The sequence below is a fragment of the Heliangelus exortis genome, chromosome 3 (assembly GCF_036169615.1).
Source record: "Heliangelus exortis chromosome 3, bHelExo1.hap1, whole genome shotgun sequence".
Classification (NCBI taxonomy): domain Eukaryota; kingdom Metazoa; phylum Chordata; class Aves; order Apodiformes; family Trochilidae; genus Heliangelus; species Heliangelus exortis.
Genome location: NC_092424.1, coordinates 89922931 through 89943339, shown reverse-complemented (window position 1 = coordinate 89943339; position 20409 = coordinate 89922931). Strand labels below are relative to the sequence as shown.

General features: G+C 35.1%; 1 protein-coding gene across 1 annotated transcript in view; it reads left to right on the top strand.

Moving 5' to 3' along the window:
• The window catches only part of PRIM2 (DNA primase subunit 2), an 88388-nt gene that overhangs the window by 43949 nt on the left and 24030 nt on the right, over positions 1 to 20409 (top strand). Inside the window, exons 7-9 of the mRNA XM_071741639.1 lie at positions 1761 to 1828; positions 6446 to 6518; positions 7610 to 7795. Of these exons, the coding sequence (XP_071597740.1) occupies positions 1761 to 1828; positions 6446 to 6518; positions 7610 to 7795 (327 nt within the window). The remainder of the gene's footprint in view (positions 1 to 1760; positions 1829 to 6445; positions 6519 to 7609; positions 7796 to 20409) is intronic.

Below are 20409 nucleotides of genomic sequence, written 5' to 3'. Positions count from 1 at the left end.
CTTGGACTTATGGAGGAAGAATTTATTAGTGGTAAAAGCAAGGTAACTTTCCAGGGACTGAGCATTTCTTTGAGATGCCCCATTCCTAGACATATTCATACTCACCCTCTCTTTTAAATATGAGGCCCCTATGATGCAATCCTGCCTGTCTGGGTTTCAGAAGAGCTGAGAAGGCAAAACCATGCTATGCCTTCTTGTACTGTGCCCATTAAAATATGAAAGAAATAGCATGAATGGCAGCACAGGTAGTTTTAGGATATTAAAAAACAAAACTTGGACTCAAAGAATCACCTAGAGGCAAATCACAGATTGTGGATATACATAGGAACAGCATTTGTCAGTTGATAAGGAAATACTCTTGTAAATTTTAGGTTTTCAAATGCACCCTCCTGAAGAAACTTTATTTTTTCTGGGAAATTGTAGAGAGGGGTTAGAGTAATTCAGTAGCTTGCCACAAATAAAAGTAGCCTTTGCCACAAAATGCATCTTTCTATGCATTCTTTCTAAGCCTCCCACGTCATTTCTCAATGATATCCAACATAACGTGTAGGTTTTGTTTTATATTTTTAAAGTGTGTTTAGCAAATGATCCAACAGCATATTAAAATTTTCTTCTGTAATACAGGCAAGTAGGGTATCTCTTATAAAAAGTAAAATCTGTAAAGATGAAAATTCTTACTTTTTTTCAGCAGAAAAACACTTGGAGAGCAAATAACTTTCACACGATAGCCTCAAAAGCAAGAACTTTATGCACACCTAAAAAATTGAGACAAGTTAATTGAGCCATGATAATCTTGTTTTTAATTGCTATGTATAAAAATGTCATTGCCTTCCTGACAGCATTTGGAGCTGTTGCATAACTTTGCCACTTGGCTTTGTGTCAAGTTAACTTGTTCTAAGGTTTATTGTAAATTTCTCATAACTTGCAATTTCATGTGCCAGTCTTGTGTTTGTGCAAGGGAAAGAAAAACAGATAATTTCTTAGCCATCAACCTATAAATTGTCATCCTTTTACCTTCATTATTGTTTGAAGCACCACTGTTAAGTATTAAGTAGTTCTAATATTCTAATGTCATTTTCCAACCACTGCATGTTTTCTGCATTCTCAAATTGTTACCTTCTTCATACCATATGATGATGTCCTATTCCTTTGCCAAAAAAAACACCTCAGAAAAAACCTCAGCCAGCTCTTTTTCTACAAGGTTGCTTGAAAATGTTGCTGAATTTTGTCAGACTTTGGAAACAGAGATGATGACTCTGCTACTAAAGCTAGTATGAAGTTGGACCAAAGCTGTCATCTCAGTTTTAGTTTATTTATTCTTTTTGCTCCTGTTAAGTATTATAGTCAAATAGTGCTAAGTATTATGTATTTTTTTCTATTAAAAAGTAAATTGTATATTATATAGCTCAATCTATTGTATTTAGATTACATGACTGCTAGAAAGCTGTCTAGGTAGATTGTGACTTCTAGTTAAAGTATGTTTGGTGTATTGCTTTCATGATGTCTTGCTATTTGATTCAAATAATATTGTAATTTTAGGTTTTTTTACTGATTGATTTTGTTAACTTGTAAATATTTCTGCTAAATTCAGGTACTCTAAGCTTGTACCTTAGTTATCCTTTCAATTGGGTGAAGTATGTCTTATCCAATGTTGTGTAAAGTTTTAGCAGTGCCAACTGATTTGTTATATCATTCCTGCTTTGTGTTATATGTTTTTTTGAAGCTGATATTTTATTAATTGGACTTCTGTTTTCTTCTAGTTGACAGCACGATCTCTGCCTTCCATACAGTCTGATGAGAGACTACAACCTCTGCTTAATCATCTCAGGTAGCATAAACTGAAAGCCTAAGTGCATTCTTTAATACAGATTATAATAATTGTATCAGTAGAATGTTGTAGTACAGGTTTTTTTCAGACACCTCCTCTGTGTGATTAGCTTTGACTGGGAAAAAACCCTCCTGGAAAAGAAAAATATCCTTTCAAATTAACATAAACTTTCTAAATGGCATGAAAGATAATTTACAGAGCTGGTGCTGCTTTTATGTAACAAGAAAATGTTTGTACCTTTTATGAAACTTCTTTATAATAAGTGCAATAGTAATATGTCTAAGGATAGAATTTTACTTGAATATCAGTAATTAAAGCTCTGTTTTTGAACACAGAACTTTGCATTAAAATTACCAAAATGATGTTGGATGAATTAGAAATGGAAGGGGTGAGGCTCCAGCATGGCAGCGCTGCATGGAAAATTGGATGCAGGTCTAGTTAGCATGCTCTGTATTTCCTGTGGTGCTCTACTGCTTGAGGTATCTGTACCCAAAATTTGACACTTTATTTTTATCTAAAATTATTCCAGTTTTTATTACCTAGGAACCATTTCAATCTTTTACTAATTTTTGTGCAAATCTGAATAGGAGAAATAGCTTTCATTGTGTATCTACTTATTTACACATGACTGAAAATTGTTCAAGAGCACTGAATGAAATAAATATTGCAGTGTAACTGTTTTGTAGATGGTATGGAGTTCCTTCTGAATGTTAATAAACTTCCATGTTTTTATTACCATACCTCTTACTGGGATTTTAAAAAATGTGCCTAATACCTTTCTCCATTTGAAGCTAAAGAGCATTATGCTTACTTTTTATATATTGTGCTCTCTAGGAGTAATTACTGAGAAATTTGAAATTTCTTTTGATGTATGCTGTGCATCTATGTAAGTGGAACAGTTTAAAAAATTGCTTCCAAGTTGCCGTTTTGGAAGTTCCTCTAAAATAGAAAAAATGCATCAAACCTTATGACTTGAAAAACAAACTCTGGCAGTGAACAGATGACCAAGTAGGTCTTCTCTGTTACTTTTTTCTGTGAGTCTGTGATTCATTTTTGCTTCATCTCACTTGTAAGAAAGAGGACTATTAGTTATCTGTAGGCTTTTCTCTACTGCCATTATGTGAGTTCTTGCAGCAGTATTTGTTCTAGGCATATGTCAATAGAGCTTTATCAGGGGAGCAAAAGTTTGGATAGAAACGTGTGAAAAGAGCACACATTTGAAGGTTACAAAGCAGTGCTTGGTTGTTAACATCCCACACATTTTTTTGGCAGCTATTCACATCTGCTTGTGACTTTTAAATTAACCGCTCCTCGGAAAAGGTCATTTTACTCTGGTTTTAGTCTTCATAGATAAATTAATTCATGCCCATTTTATTAAATGAACATAATGTGTAAAAATGTTAGAATAATTGACACAAGATTGTGCTTAGGGATTTCACGTGCTCCCAGTAAGCTGCAAGGAGATTTAAATTGGTAAAACTTTAGCAATTTAATTGAAATTTAATTTCTAAATCCATGAGAGGAACATTTCTGCAACTTGTACTTTCGAAGATGCTTATATGGGCTTTCATCCAATTTCACCTTGGACGCAATTACAAGGTCCTAGCACTACTGCTTAGCAATTATTTCAGCTAACCTAAAAGATTGACAAAAAATGCTTTATGTAATACCATCAAAATACCATAGGATTGTGCCTGTACATGAATTATAAGGAGAAGTTGAGCTGACTTTATTTATTCTGGTAAAGAGAATGGTCTTCAAACGGTTGTAGGCTGCTATTTGGTCAAACTTCATAGCATTGGAATTCTTGATTGTGCTGGGAGATGTAACAAATGACAGTGGTCACATATAGCAGCTTGGGAAGTTTAAATTGGACATTAGGAAAATGTCTGTGCTAGGATGGTAGTACAGCAGATTGCCTTGAGATGTGGAATCTCGATTTGTGGGTTTTTTTAGAATTCAGCTAAAAAAAGCCATAGTTCACCTGACTGCAGTTGGCAGTACTCCCACTTAAAGTGGGGTGCAGGACTAAATGGTCTTCTAACATCCTTTAGAACCAACTCTTATGTGATTCTGTTAATTGTGTCTTGAAATGGTAGTTCATGTACTCATGCAGATGTGTTCACATTCCTTCTCACTTATGGTTATCTCACAAGCAAGTCAGGAAGGATTCACACCTTAATAGACTGGTGCCATTTACTATCCTCAACACCTCAGAATGCCTTTCATATCCTCACTAATTCTCATGCTATACTGACACATCTGTGAATAACACAGTACTTATCAGAACAGTCCTACAGCTGCTTACTTGAAAAACATAGATTCTGTTCTTGGAAATACTGACGTAGTGCAAGTATAAATTTGAGGGATCATGAGGGTCAAACCCCTTCCTTCTCAAATTTATACTGAGTATGACATGGATTGGATGGAATACTCTGGTCAATTTTGGTCATTTATCTTGTCTGTTCTTCCCTAAAGGAGGGTTTGCAGGTGTGACCTCTTTACTCCTTTTCTCCTTCTGGAGGGCAAAATGTTCCTCAGAGCTGAGCAGTGTCCTTGGCTCTGCATACCAGTCTCTAGCTGTAACTGTAAACATCGAGCATTATCAGTCCTAGAAGCAGACACTGGCTGAGAAACTTGCTGTTAATTTCAGCAAGTGCAGCTACTTACAAGAGACTTAGCTGAAAGCAAAAGTACAAGACTGAAAATTACCTTTATCCTGGCCCAAACCACGGCATAATGTAAAAATAAGGAAATAGTTATGGAAAACTTTTCCTGTTTGCTTGCCATGATGGGAATATTTGAATTTTTCAGAGTCTGAAAAGTAGAATTTCTTCTTTTCTCCCTCATGCCCTCCTCTTGACACTTGAGTTTTATGTCCTTGCAGTAAAGTTTTCTACCAAATCCAGATGTAATGGTCAGCAAAATTCAGAGAGTATGTTCTCTTTTTAGCAGTAACTTCTGAAGTCTTATTCTGTTTCACTTATTGTAAAGGAAAACTTTTATGTCTTCTCTTTAGACCTCCTCAGGCCAATCCTTTCTACGAATGCTAGGAAGAAGTGGTTTTCTTAAGCTTAGCAATTTTTAAAAATACTTATACTTAAGCTTAGCAATTTTTAAAAAAATAAATGCTATAGGATACAAGTAGATGATGTAAAGTGGTTATGGTAGAGCAGCTTAAGAAGCTACCAGCACTTGTCCCAGGTTATCATAATTGGCTGAATAGTAATTTTTAAAATTTGTGTTTTCAAAAAAACAATTGAAGTTGCCTAAGCTGTTTTCTGTTGTTATATGCTTGGACTGGAATAATTTTGGACTGTGATTTTTGTTGTTGTTTGGTTTTGTTTGTAGTTTGCCCAAGTAAAATTATGCAGATCTGGTTCTACAAGGAAATTTAGATATCATTTTAGTAGGATCAGTAGTAATAGACATACACAGCTCAAATACTTTTAATTATTTATCCATTGTTGTGTAATGAAAAAAAAAAATCTATTAAATACAATAAGCTTGCCTAGTGCTCCAGTGTGTACTAGAAATAAGACTAAAGAATGAATCAATGCATGTATAATTAAACAAGCTATTTGCAGTGTAGTAAAATCAACTTTTATCTTTATGGTTTTCAAACTTTACAGTATTGAAATGTCAGAAAACAATCTTTAGCCCCTACTATCATCATCTAGCTAAATCCTTTTATTCTCGAGTTAACCTTTTTGTCCCTTCAAAAGAATTAAGAAATGATTTTTGTAAGTTAGTTGCAAAATCCCTCTCGCACAAAGAAATTTTTTTCTTACCTAGACTTTGCAACCTGATTTTTGGACCAATATGCTACATCCAAGGCCCCTTTTTTTGCTTTACTGCCTGCTGTACTGTCAACTCTTGAGTTTGGCTGGGCTGACAGGAATGCTATGGTTAAACAAAGGGAAATTCCAAGCTCTGGATCTGGGGAGGAATAAACTCATGTACCAGTATAGGCTTAGTGCTGAACACCTGTGAAACGGGCTTGCAGAAGAGGACCTTGGGGTTCTGGTGGTCAATAAGTTGACTACGAGCTACCAGTGTAGCCTTGAAGCAAAAGAAGCCAACAGTCTCTTGGGTGGCATTAGGAAGAAATATTCCCAGCTGGCTGAGGGAGGAGATTCTTCCCTCCTGCTCAGCACTGGTGGGGCCACATCTGGAGAGCTGTGTTCAGTTCTGAGCTCCCCAGTATGTGTGAGGAGAGGATGAGATTGTTCAGCCTGGAGGAGATAAATTTCAGGGGGGCATGGGGACACATGTATAAAGAGGTGTCTAATAAGGGGGAATAAAGGATAGCAGAACTTCTCAGTGATATCCAATGATAGGCCAGGAGGGAATGGGAGCAAACTAATATACAGGCAATTTCACTTTTGCATAATAACTTTTTCACTGCCAGGTGAGTCCAGCATTGGAACATGTCACTCAGAAGGTTATGAAGTCTCTGTACTTGCAGATGGTCAAAACCCAGCTAGATGAGATGCAAAAACAACCTGCTGTAGTTGACTCTTTTGAAGAGGGTGTTGGACTAGATTTCTGTTTTATGAGTTTTTAAACTTAAGAGTAGTATTTTTTTAACATTTTAAATGATGCTTTGTTTTTCAGCCATTCTTACGTTGGCCCAGATTACAGCGTGCAAAAGAACACTGGAAAAATTTCTCTAGAACAGATTGATTCTGTAAGTCTTCTGCCTTTATTGTGCTATATTGTGTGTTGATCTTTAACCCTTTAAATTCAAGTACTCTGTGTACAGACAACATTTCTCTTTTTTTTTTTTTGTTATTCGTGCTTTAACTCTTGAGAACTACTTGAATGAAATTCTGATAAAGTTTAAACTAGAGTAGAATTAACTGAAAATGCAACTAATCAGGATTTAGGCATGAACTGTAATGAATTGCTTAATTTGTTGCTTCATTTTGTGTACTTTCATAAATACATAATGTAGTTACAAACAGAGTTTAAGAAAAATGTCTTTTGTAGTTTTGCAATCCATAATGTTTGGTGTATGATTATTGTAATATTAGTCTTTTTTATATTACTTTTTTTTAGACTTTAGATATACAGAAGGGTTTTTCAAAACAAGGAGGTAAATAAAATAAATGTTAAAACTGCACCAATGATGCACGAACAATTTAAAATACATTACAACTCCTGTATCTGAACTTTAGAAATAGTTTGTATTTTCAGTGTTCCATTTAAGCATGACAGTGTTTCTTTGCTACTGAGTTCCATGGCATGACTCAGATGTTAAACATAAAAATGCAAAGCCCAAATAAATTTGGATGTTAATTTTTTTTTTTTTTTAATCTCAGATCTTTCTTTACAAGACATAGTATTCTTCAGGGTAAAAAACCTGCAGATCAGTTGCAATGGATTTTACTCCTTCTTGTAGTTTATCAAAGATGTTTAAAGAAACCCGATCTCCTCGCTCAACCTCCCAAAACTTTAACAAACCTGATTTTACCATTCCATGAGGAAGAAGGGAGAAACATTGTAATAGAACTAGGGATATATTTTTGCTGACAGTAGTTAAATGTATGTTACTTGGTAGCTGAAACTGCTCTGATGCTACCACCTATATTACTGTGTCCTTTGGATTTTGTTCTTTAGATCATTATTGGATCTGGTGGCTTATGGACACACTCGTGTTATCATCAGTTCCATTGCACTCTGCACATGCATATCTTTTCTTCCAGCTGTTGGCATTTTCAAGTGGAGTTAATTAATAATCACAGTAAGCATATGCCCTACAAATTTTTCTCTTGACAGCTGTCTGTGAAGTCATTCCCTCTTTGCATGCGTCAGTTGCACAGAGCCCTCCGTGATAACCACCATCTCCGTCATGGGGGCCGCATGCAGTATGGGCTGTTCTTAAAAGGCATTGGCTTGACTCTGGAACAGGCACTGGAATTTTGGAAGAAAGAATTTATCAGAGGAAAAGTGGATCCAGACAAGGTAGTTCAACAAATGATAAATTCCTGAACATGACAATGCTGTTAATGCATACATTGTGCTATGTATTTGAGTAGATGCGGCTTAAAGTAGATAACTGAGCAAAAGGCACAGTAATATCTTCAAAGGTGGGGACTGCTTTTCTCTTTTTCATTTTATTGATTTTCTTGGTCATTCACCTGAAGAATGGGGAAAAAAATGTAATCAACAAAGAAGCTTTTACAGATGAGGATTAGAAAAATCTTATTTTACCACCAAATGAATAGGAAACCAGTGTCCTTTATGAAATATATGTACTATATGACTAAATTAATTCACCAAGTAGGTAATTGACCACAAACTATATGAGAGGCAGGGTTAGCCTTTTTTGTTGGTTAATTAAAGAATGCCAGCTGGACAGCTATGAGTGAGGTGGGCTTGCCTTAACTAATTTACAGTCTAAGAAGAAAAGAAACTGGAGGTGAACAAAGAAGAATATGTCCAAGGAAGTAGGGAGAAATTGCTGTTACTGCTCAGTGGGCATACTATTGGCATGATAGTCGTTGGCCTAACCCTTGCTAATACTTTTTGAGAGTATTGTGATTGAGGGAAGTGTGACATACGTGTGTTGTCACTCTGAGTATGAAAAATGTTTGCTAACTTTTGGAGGTGTGTGAACTGCTCCTTTCCTTGAATAGCCGAGGTACAGTCAAGCAGATGTCCTCTCTCATCCATCTCTGCCTGGCCTGTGGTATTTGTTAAAGCAGATGTTTCAGACCTTATGTCAGTTTTGTTTGGACTGTGATACTTTGCATTTAATTTTGTGAGATCTCAGCTGTTCAGAACACTTGGAAGTATTTTGGAGTGTTTGGCAATCTTCTGTTAGCTTAACATCTCTGGGACATGACTATTTAGACAAGATACAGGGCAAAAGTAATGCTGGTTACAATGAATTAAGGTATGTATGTCTCTTTCAACTCCTGGCAGATAGATCAATGAACTGGTCTGCAGATCTTTTGCAAATGGTAAAGGTGTTTAAAGGTATGATTTGAATGAGTACCTAAACCTCTAAGTCTAGCTGCATAAATAGGATATAATTTAAGAGAAGGTAAGTATTTTGCTAAAAAAGAAATCCAAAGTGCATTCTCTTACGAAGCTTTCAAGAAAAGATTTGAATTGAAGTAATTACTTAAATTTTGCAGTTGAATGCCAATTAATTGCTGGCTAAGTTCAGAAAAATGCAGACTTTTCATTTTTATTTTCCCATGCTTAAAACAAGCTATCAGAAACAATAACAATGTGAATATTTATTATTAGTACTGTTTTAAAAAATGTTGTGGAAACAGGTCCAATTCCACCTATGCATGCTTTGATTGTAGGTGTATGCACATGTATGAAGACATGTGTGCACCTTGGGTACTATTTTCAGTTGCAGGGTTATCAGTTTCTTTCTATAGCATCTCTGTTGGTAAGCTGTAGAAATAAACTTTTGTGCTCCTGTATTTAGCTTCAAAAGTTAGAAAGGATGTTGTAAATGAAGCAAGGGGTTGTTGTTACTGCATTTTTCACAAGCAGGCTGCTATTTCCATGTAATTTTTCATTTGTCCCGAGTTCTGGATACGTAGCTTCAGATTGGGATAAAAAAAACAACTGATTTTTCACACCTGTAATTGAAGTCAGTGGCCAGTAAAATGTCATTTAATGTTTAATGTTCTGAAAAAATGAAGGTTAATACAATTCTTACTGGTATTTTCCTCTTTTGACATATTTATTTTCTAACACTTATGCCATTGTTCCTTGCCTGTAGAGTGGAGATAATTATACTGTTTTGTCTTACTGGAGCCTTGTGAAGATACATGCATGGTATTTGCTAAAGGCTAAGGTTAAATTACTCATTTCTGACTGGTGTATTGCAATGAGGAAATGTTCAATTTGCTGTAGATGGTTATGGTTTCATAATTGTGTGTTTACATTCCTCTTTAATGGCTGCAACATTTACACCAGTTCTTAATCCTAAAAATTCTTGGCAAACAGCCTCAGTTTTCAGCAGGAAGAAAGTTACTTTGAACACCTCAGTGGCACACTGGAGTACCTACCACTAGGCACAAGGAAATTTTTCACCAAAAAGATCTCCTGTGATCTCAATCACTGATGTGGACATATCCCAGCTTTCATTGGTGAAAGCACAGTAGAAAAGGTTTTAAGAAACAATATTTTAGAGAGGAATATGTGAAGTGTGTTGGCAATTAAGTGTGAAACCATGTATTCAGTGAAAAAAATCAAGTAGTGTTTCAAAGAAAGCATGAAAACTGGCAGAGGTGCTCTGTTGAGGGGAGAAATCATCACTTACTAGCAAGTTCACAACAGAGACAAATGCAGAAAATAAAATATTATTGTTTCTTTAGGCACCATAATAAAAATTGCTTTGCAAATTGCTAATCCAAGAGTGCCTAAACAGTAAATTATTGTTGCTGAGATGATAGAATCAGCAGACAAATGATGGTAGGTGTGTTCATTCTGAGTGAATGGCTATGCCAGTTGACTTCATAACCTCAGTGTTATTTTAAGGCTGGGTTGTTTTTTTTCTATAAAATGTAATCTTATTTTAAATGGATATTGATTCCCATAGATTCTTCCACATCTTGTTGCTTAAAAAATTAACTCCTTTCCTTCACCCTAAAAAAGAATGAGGTAATTCCAATATGCTTTTGAAAACAAGAAATAAATAAAACGATCAAGCCAAATTAAATAATTACAGTACAGTTAATAGTTGACAGTTGATAGTGATAGTCGTAAATAAAGTCCTGTTATAGTGGAGATCATAACTTGGCTGTCATTGTTCTCAGATCTGTTTGTATGATTAGGATGTGCCTGTGAAATCTGAGGCTTGGAAAGATGATGTGGCGTTCAGAACAAAGGAAAGAAACGAAAGCTGGATCACTTTCTTTAAGGCATTTTTCAGTTACTTCTTTAGCTGGAATCAAGGTTTTGATACAGATAGGTGACTCTAAGGCAATGCATCTCTTTCTACTTTCCTTTGCTACATGTATATTCATGATACATATTCTTCATTTTTACCAGTCTATTGTGGACACTGGGTACAAAATGCTCTCTTCTGGCTCTCTGATTATTTACTGCATTTTACAGAGGAGGTGGTGTTAATGCTCACGTGTTTAAAAGTAATTTCTTTGATACTGCAGTGTGATGTTGGTCTGATTTTTATTATGGTTGCATACGATACTGAAGTCTGAAAATTCTGCAAGAATTTGTTTGTTTGTTTAAGTAAATCTCCAAAACATAAGTGTTACCCTATTTACAAAATTATTGTGATGACAAAACAGCTTTCTTGTCATTCTGGCTTTTTCCTGAGAGCAGAATATGGCTCTTTATTTGCTGTGTTTAAGGGCTCTTTTCTGGGCAATATGTTGGCATTCAGGCTAGTGAAGCCTCTTGTTCTTTCTGATGTAGTTTTCCAGATCATCTTACTGCAGTTTTGTATGGCTTATTGTTTTCTGTAGCAGTTGATCACAAGTGGCAATGACCTATCAGAGTTTTATGACTCTTTATCTTCATCCCTTCTCACTACTGAAGGCCCTCATGATAGACATTTTCCTGGAAGAAGGAAAAGTTTACTCAGATTGAACTTTGCTCAGAGTCAGTGATTGCTAAAGGAGCAAATCCTTCGCATTTAAGTTTTTGAGCTTCAGATGGTTACTGATATATTCTAGATGTTTCCTTCACACATGGTGATCATTTATCAAACTGAGGACAGACAACTTACTACTGCACTAGAATGCAAAGGAATAAATCTCCTACTCCATTAAGAAACGATGGAACTCTGGAATGAAGATTCATCCCAGTGAGATGGTTCCAGTGATTAGATTTTCCTGCCTCTTTAATTTCCAGTTGATTTTAGGAGGTTCTTGGTTCTGGATTCAGGATTGAAACTTTATCTTAAATGGAAGAGCTAACGATGAATGATTCTACCAGGGTCAACCAGAATGCTTGGACTTAAGACCTTCTGAGGTCCTTTCCAGCTTGAAATTATCTTGTGGTTCTGAGCACAGGTAGAAGTATGTTTTTGTGAGGGTTGGTCACTAGGGGGAGACAAAATCATGAGGAATAAACAAATATAATGGGTAGACGTAGATAAAAGAGCGTATTCTATAATGCTATGGAGGTTTATATAATCATTCTAGAAAAAAACCTCTTGTGTATTTAAATGAAAACAGAAATAGGCACTTGATAATCTGCAGGGCAGTGCCATTAACCATGCACAACTAGTGCAATTTATGATGCATGGATGGTATGGTGATTCTTTAAAATAACTTCCATCTCATTAAATCCCGAGGAATATTTTCTCTTTAGTCAGTGGGCTACATTTGGTTTTAGTATTTTATCTTCTCATTTGTTTGAGATTTGGGGGTTGATTTGCAGGCAGTTCTTTTTTTTACTCACCCTCCTTATGTTGGGTAATGTTGCTTACTTTTTGGGAACATACTTTGATTTGTAAATCAGAAAAGGATCTTATTCTGTTACATTTTTAAAGAAAATTTTCTAATTAAATATTATTTGCTGCTTTTATTCTTGAATTATTTACGCTTTACAAATCTGCAGCCTAGAATGACCACTTGAACAGCAAGCCACAATATTTAACACATAAGAGATTAAGGTGTGAATATAATTGAAATTCCTCTGTACAGATTAAAATCTGATCTTGTTTCAATTGTATGTCAGTGGTGCTTTAATGCAAATAGTTTGCCCAGCTTGAGTTCTCCATAGATGTATAACAGCTACTATATAACTTTAAGAAAATGTTTGCTCTCTTCTAGGTTATAAAAAAGGTAATAAGAGTGCAGCATATATTACCTGTAAAATCCTGAATTTTGTGGAAGTTCAAGATTATGCAGTGGTAACAAAGTATTAAAACAGTTAAGCATATTGACCTTTCATCAGTTATCATGGGACTAGATAGTGAAGTTTTTGATTAACTGTGTTTTTATGTTAAACTTATCATAAAATGAAATACAACATTTTTCCTTCTGCCAGTGACTAGAAAAATTAGCTTCAGTAGAACCACTTACTGTATTTCTCTTTCGTTATTTCGAAATTATCATTTCATGCTCTATTTATTGTGAGGTAGGACAAGAGAATTTCAGAACTTTTGAGTGAATCACTTTTATTCTGTCTAGACAAAATGACATTTTATTCATAACATTATTATGTGTTGAATGGCTGTAGTTGCCTAGTATAACAGAGCATAGAGAAAGTAAAAATTCTTTAATGATATGTTTTCAAATGTTATTTATTTATTTATTCTGCAAACAAAGCTAGCTCTTGAAATTGCTTTAATAGCAGTCTAAAAGCTATACAATTGTCAAAAGAAACATGAAAATGCATTTTCATTTACATGATTCATTTTGATTTCCAAACTTGCTATTGAATTTACATTAAACTTTTTAAAATGCAAGTTTGTAGGAAAAGCCCAGTAGTCTGCAATTGTTATGGGGGTTTCAAGACAGCAAGTAGTCCGAGTGTATCCCATGAATGTACCCTTGAAGTAAAAATTAGTATCTAATTTGAATTTTAACTCCGAAGACTAAAGAACAGGACTTTGAGATTTTACTACTCTTGAATTCCTTTTTGTGGTTTTGGGTTAGAGTTTGTCTTGTTTGTTTGTTTTTCTTTTTCCTTTTTTAGTGTAGTCCATTTGCAGCATTCCTCTGAATAGCTTTACAAGTATTTGTGTAAACTGTGAAGTGGCTCAGCCAAGATGCTGGTAGCTGTAACTTGAACAGCCTTTGCCACAGTGACACGCTCAACACCAAATTAAAAATGTTCATAGTCTGAACTCAAGTCATGTTGGATCCCAGAAATCACCTTTATGGCAGTGAACCAGTCATCAGAAGATAATCCTATCATATGGCTTCCTTACTGGGCTTTTTTTACATATAAATTGAAGTCTGGAGTTTAATGGGCATTATTCAAAGGTGACATAACTGTTGTTGAAGGTGATATTCATGTCAAGGGAAATTGCTGCTGAGATTGATTAGTTGTTGTGATCTTGGCTGATAGTCTGAAGTTCATTCTGTATTTTAATAAACAAGATGCAGAAGAAATGTTCTGCACGATTTTTGTTTACAGTCTGAAATTTATAAAACTGGGCATGAAAATTAAAAGCATGACTTGAAGCCACGAATGCATGGCTAGCTGTTGCATCTGAGTCAAGCTGAATCAGTACAGCTGCTTTGTTGGTTGTAGCTGGAAAAAGATTTATTCTTTCATTTTCTATGGTAATTTGCTAATAAAAATCAGTGAGGAGCTGTTGGACTCAATTGAAAATTCTGAGGACTTAGGCTGTGGACAGCTATTCTTCCCCATTTGATTCTATATGAATTGTTAGAGCTGAGCCTGAAAATCAGAAATTTCTTGCAAAACCTCTCTCCTGTGTCCAGGAACTGTAGTCCAGGTAACTGTTTAGCTGAATGGAATTAACCTTTAATTGCCATTAAAATTGGGTTATTTTTGGCAGTAAGTGTATCACAGTTCCTATGTTAAGTCTACACAAGATTCTTTCTAACATAAATTATTTTAATTAAATCTGTGTATAAAGGTTTGACTTTTTCTTTGTGTGCTTCATGTCCTGTGCACATTCATCTATGTTTGTTAGCATTCTGTTCCGTTCTCCTGGGGAGCACTGATCTGCATGGTTTGATTTCTTCATTTTGTTTTGTATACCTATTGAGCAGAGCAGTGGGAAACAGATTTGCAATGACTTCTGGAAGTGGGAGAACTGAGAAAGCACTCTCCCAGGAGTTACATTTGATTGTATTCCAAGAAGTGTGACACACAGTTTAGTGGTGTATTCAAGTACACCAGTGTTAAATTTGCAGTTCTGCGTGGTGATCTTAAAAGATCTTTTCTATCTAAATGATTCTGTGATCAAATGTGACTATCTCCCTGCAGAGTCCTGTTAATTTTTGTTAAGTCATAGGAAGGAGCTGGGATAAGATTCCTCACTGGTGTATCAAATATATAGGGTATTAGTAATGCCTGTAAACATATAACTGTGTTTACAGTGGCCTGTGGCTACAGAGAAGTCAATATCAGCATTGTCAGTGTTACTTCTGTTTAGTGTTGAGAACACAGTCATTCTGGAGAGACTGAAGAAGATTTGCTCATCTAATTAGAGCTAGAGGTTGTTGTTTGCTTCCCATCTAATTAGAGTGAGATCAAATTGAAATAGTTAAAAGTTGTTTGCATCAGATGGTGATTTTTGTTAGGACTTACAGTTAAATACTAGTATGGAATTGCTGTCATTAAAATAACATAGCATGGTGTATTTAAGGACATTACTGCAAGGAGTATAGTTCTGTGCCTGTTTCTCTTTTAGTCTATTTTATTTTTTTTTTAAGTTAGGCAAGTAAACAAGGCACATCAGAGCTCCAGTTGACATATAAGAAGTCAGATGATGAAGAATCAGATGTGACTGTGAGATCAGATGATCTTTGTGATACATGATAGAAATGTCCTACTGTTTACTGCAGCACAGTAAGATGAAAGTAATGATTTTTTTTTCACCATTCCTTTGCATATGCAATGTATGCAATCATCACTGAAAAGGTACCGCTCATTTACAAGTTGATATAAAGAAATGTGTGTGTATGTATACATATATATATATATATATATATACACACACACTCATTTGAGTGTATATTTTGTATATATAGCTTGCACTATGTTCAGAAGTTTTAAAAGCTGAAACGAGACCAGTAATACATGGGAAGTGGTGCCTAATGTTATGCTATTGAACTCAACTCTTTAACTTTGGTGATACTTAAATTTACAGATAGAATATTCACTGGTAAAGCTGGAAAACTGGAAAAATATTCACTCCAAACCCCCAAATTTAATGATGGTTTTTAGTATCACTTAATTGATCTATTTATATTTCCAAAATTAGCCATGTTTCTTTTTCCTCCCAGTGGTAAATGATGCATCAATTCCCTGTATCTTTTGGTAGAGGCAACTTCACTTGTTACTGTTTTCTGTCAGTGTGTATTAGAATTGTGTGTAAATTAGAATTAGATATTTTACCTGTTTTACCTGCTGGGCACTAGAAAGAATAAAAGCAAACTGAAGCTGTACTTTTTTACTCTTTTACCTTGCAAGGATGTATTTTACTTTAAAACAATTACTGCATGACCTTTTAAACACAGAGTTGTTACTGGTTTATCAGTACAGTTAAGGTTACTAAAGAGAAAGTGTCTTTGGGGCATAATTATGTAGGTTTTAGAAAGTGTTGTAGTTTTAATTATGCCTTTAGCTGATGTTGAAGCATATTAAACTCAGTCATGTTTCTGTGTATTTCTCACAGAAACTTTATTTTCTCAGGCCTTAAATTACTTACCAGCATATCAGTGAATCTTCTGCTATAAGGGTTTAAGTTATCTAAACTTACTGTATATCAAGAACAATTGGTTTCGTTATTTGCCATGTTATATTTTTCATATGACAATGCTTTTGTAACAAAAACTTGGTTTTTAAAAGATTTTTTTAAGAATGCAGATTTTTATGTAATAGATTAAAAATCTTAAAGCAATCTTTCTTAAAGAAATGGAGCTGCTGTAAAAACATTTTTCATAATACTTTTTTATGGATGCTATTTTTTATGGATGTTACTGAAATAGACCACAACTGATGATGGTGTACTAGAAAACAAAATAATTTTAGACTATGATATATTTGGAGGTTATTGTGTGGGCAGAAAGATATTCTAGGAATCTAGAGTGAAATCTATACTTTTTCAGTTGCCACCACTTCTCAATTACATTAAGACTGGAAATCTCCAGTTTTTGTTGTGAAGCCAAGATTACAGTGGCATATTTCTATGGTTATTCACTTTAAAGTACTTTATTTTGTTGATCTTTTTTTTAATGTGTTAAAAATGTATCTGCCCTTCTGATTTTCTGTTTTCATCACCTGACTTATAAAGGAAAATTTTGGACAGTCTTTCAGCCTGTGGTGTGTCTTAGGGACATAAATTACAGTGCTAGCATCATTTTAGTAATGTTTCTTAACTGTATTAGCTACTATAAAAAGAAGTAGGATCAGTTTTCATTAGGCACTGAAATCTGTATTTGGTAATCTAGCATATGAGCAGGTTAGTGATAAGGTTCTTGCACTGACAAGAACAAAAGCAATAAGTATCTTTCCTGTACTAAAACTAATTTAGATCAGAATCTGCTCTCTGATGGCTTGCTTAATTTCCAACAACATGTTTTCTTTCCATTCTTCAGTATCTTTTTAGAACTGTGTGTATAAAAATGGATATTAAAGCCAGACCTTTAATTTTCTAGGATTCCTCTTGTAGTTTTGACCTACTTGTCAGACTTGCACTTAATTATTGTCTCAGAAAAACTATGTACTTGTCAGAAGAGGTTTCTGTTTTATTAGCCATCACAGCAGCAGTCAGTCCATGGTGTATTAAGAAAAGTAATAGATGGATTTACCTGTCCCAGTGTCAAATTTCTAAGTTAAAAGCCATGGTGCAGTATCTGTGAGTCACTAAGTATGGTCTGTAGCAGGCTCTGTTTAGTGGGAGCGTTGGACTGGATGATCTCTAGAGGTCCCTTCCAACTCTGATAATTCTGTGACACCTTTTTAACCATTCAGCTTTTTCTTCATAGCCATCTGCTGAAAAATATCTGCTGTATGTTGCCACACACACCACTGGTAACATATTTAAACTTTCAGCTATTTTTCCAAGTTCTGACACGGGGGTTAACTGTTTTTGAGATGCAAATCTATTAATCAGTATCTTTTTATTATCTTCCAGGACAAACTGAATGACATAGTAGATCTTTCCCAGATGTGTTTCTATGCTTTTTGAACAGAAAAGTTTTGATAGAGTAGTTTACTAATCTTGATATAGTTGTTAGAAGAAATATTTAAAAATTATTTTCTTAGATGTCCAGATTTCCTATAATTGTATACGCTGACTTCCAAAACAAAACCCAGAATCCTGTTTACTTTGCCTTCTCTTCTGGTAATATCCATGTAGTTATAACATCATATAGCAGGCATATTCCATCTGTCTATATTCAGGCAGTATCATGGCTCTATTTCATATTCAGACATCCATAAAAGCAGCATATTGTATCAAACATTTACTCTGGTTATATAACACATAGGCTCAATATAAATAAAAGCGTATTTTTACATTCAGAATTGATTTAACATTCTGCCACATGTCTTTATTCATGAGATTCAATGGATCTCAAAGACAGGACAGCCCTCTTGTACATTATTTGTACTGTGCAGAATTTGTTTCAGAAATTTAATGTTTGATTGAGGCATTACTATGATAAAGTATTTCAACATTAGATAGGTTACTACTTTTTTCCTTAATTCACCTACTTATGGGATTTGGGTTTGGGACATTAAAACTAGGATAATACCAGTGAAATTCTGCGGATTTTAAAAAAATTATTTATTTGCTTACACGCTGTGTTCAAAAAGATTGGCAGCAAATTGCTGCGTATGGTTTTGTATATGCCTTCTTTTTGTTATTCTTTTATGTCTACATCAAAAAAGCTAAGTGCACATATTTCACAAGTAGGCATAAAGAATATGTATCAGTCTGATTAAAAGTATTAAATACTCACCCTCCTTGTAGTTTTATTTGAATTATTTGATTATATTGATTTTTTTATTTGATTTTTCCCAACGATTCACTTATTCAGAAAATTAATTTTTTATCTGTGCTTATACTGGGGATATGCTGGCATCTTGAGACACCATGTGCTTTGAGATGTAATATCCTTCTGGTCTGACACTGATCTTTGTCCAAGCAGTTTAACCATAGCTCAATGAAAGGCAGGGTATTTTTGCTACAGTTATATTGTATTTTTGGTAACTTTGTTACTTGGGTTGGCTGACAGGATGCTCTGCAGCCCTCTGGATCCTTAGAGTGATGCTAACACTTCTGCAAATCGGAGGTTTAGGGTAAAATTGAATTTCTTGGACTTTACTATGTCACATTACAGACTAGACTGGGTCAGTCAGATTTCTAATGAGTGGGCACTGCTTTGCTGGTGGAATGTTATAACCTGAGGGTAACAGCAATTTACTATTTGATCTCATGATCAATGGAGAAGGCTTGCCTTTTTTTTAAATCTTATGTGCCTTTTGTCATCTAATGCTGGACTTGGCTTCAGATGTCATCCTGATCAGAGTATAGATTGAGAAATAACAACCTGGAAATCATTCTTAATAACACTGCAACACCACAAGGGTCCTTGCAAGGAGATGCTGTAATAAATTAAGGAAGTAATTCAATAATATCTAATTGGTCAAGATGGGGAAATTGCTCAGGTGAACTCCCTATGCAGGGTACATTGTTTTAAAAGGTAAGAACACTTCTGTGGTTTAAGTAGGCCAAAAAGTATACAAAACCTTCCAATCTCTGTCTTATAGATTGCATTCTTAAGGAATGCTGCATAGTTTCACCAGCCTGTAAAATATAAACAATTCAGTGAGCACATGACAGCTACTGTATCAGGAGATGGTTATTCTTTGAAAGCAATGTGTAGACAGAGAACTTCACTTGGTGTAGTAAACTGGCTCAGATCTTTTTACTTTCTGGCAGATGTACCAAGTAGAGCTGAAATACTGGAAAATGAACCAGACTTCATTAGATTAATACTGGTATCCTGTAGAGAATTTTGAATTTGGGAAACCCTAGCACAAGTGAATTACAGCCCATACCTGCAGCAGTGCTCTTTGAGAGCCAGATTAATATGCCCTGTTCCTTTGGAGTAATTTCTGGTGCTGCTGTGGTAGATTGTGCATGTGTCTGTTGTTATAATGCCAAAAGTCCTAATAAAAGACAGGCCCTGATAATTTTGATTGCCTGGAATGGCTGAGACAATTATGAAGAAAATTATTTTTACTAGCATGAAGAAACCTGCTATGCCAGAGTGTTGAGTTAGATGATAACAATTGCACATGATGTCACAACTGGACTGTTTTCTGGTTACACTGAATGCCACAGTATATGATGATCCACATAAGGCACTAAATGCATTTACGTGTTCACCGTGTGCAAATAAACTATAGAACGTCATATAAGAGCACTCCTCTTAAGAGTATTGGTAGAGCTTGGGTAAGCAGTAAGAATTTAGGTTATGGACTTTGCAGGGGTCCCTGGGCAGTCTTCATCTTCTCTGAAAACCTGTAATCTGTGCTGCAGTGGTATACATACAAGTATAGTTTTCTCCCAATTCTGATACAGACTGACTGCATTTCTTTTCTCCTTGGTATACATGTTCTTTACACTGAGATCCTAAGCTGCCATTGTGATCAATAGAGATGTAGCCTATACAGTCAATAGTGCCTAGAGAATGATTTATTTAATGAGCCTCTAGGTGCCTATGTTAGGGTAAATTGAATTTCTCCCCAGGCTCCTCTGATTGCATTGACCTACATTGACAATAATGGGAGACGTCTGGATTGAGATGTCTGGACCTAAATCTCGTTCCTATAGATGCACAGTTAGTTACTATTCTACTTCTGTTTAACTTCCTTGGTCACTTTTTATTGTGGCACGTGCCAAATTGCTGTCTGCTTTGCAG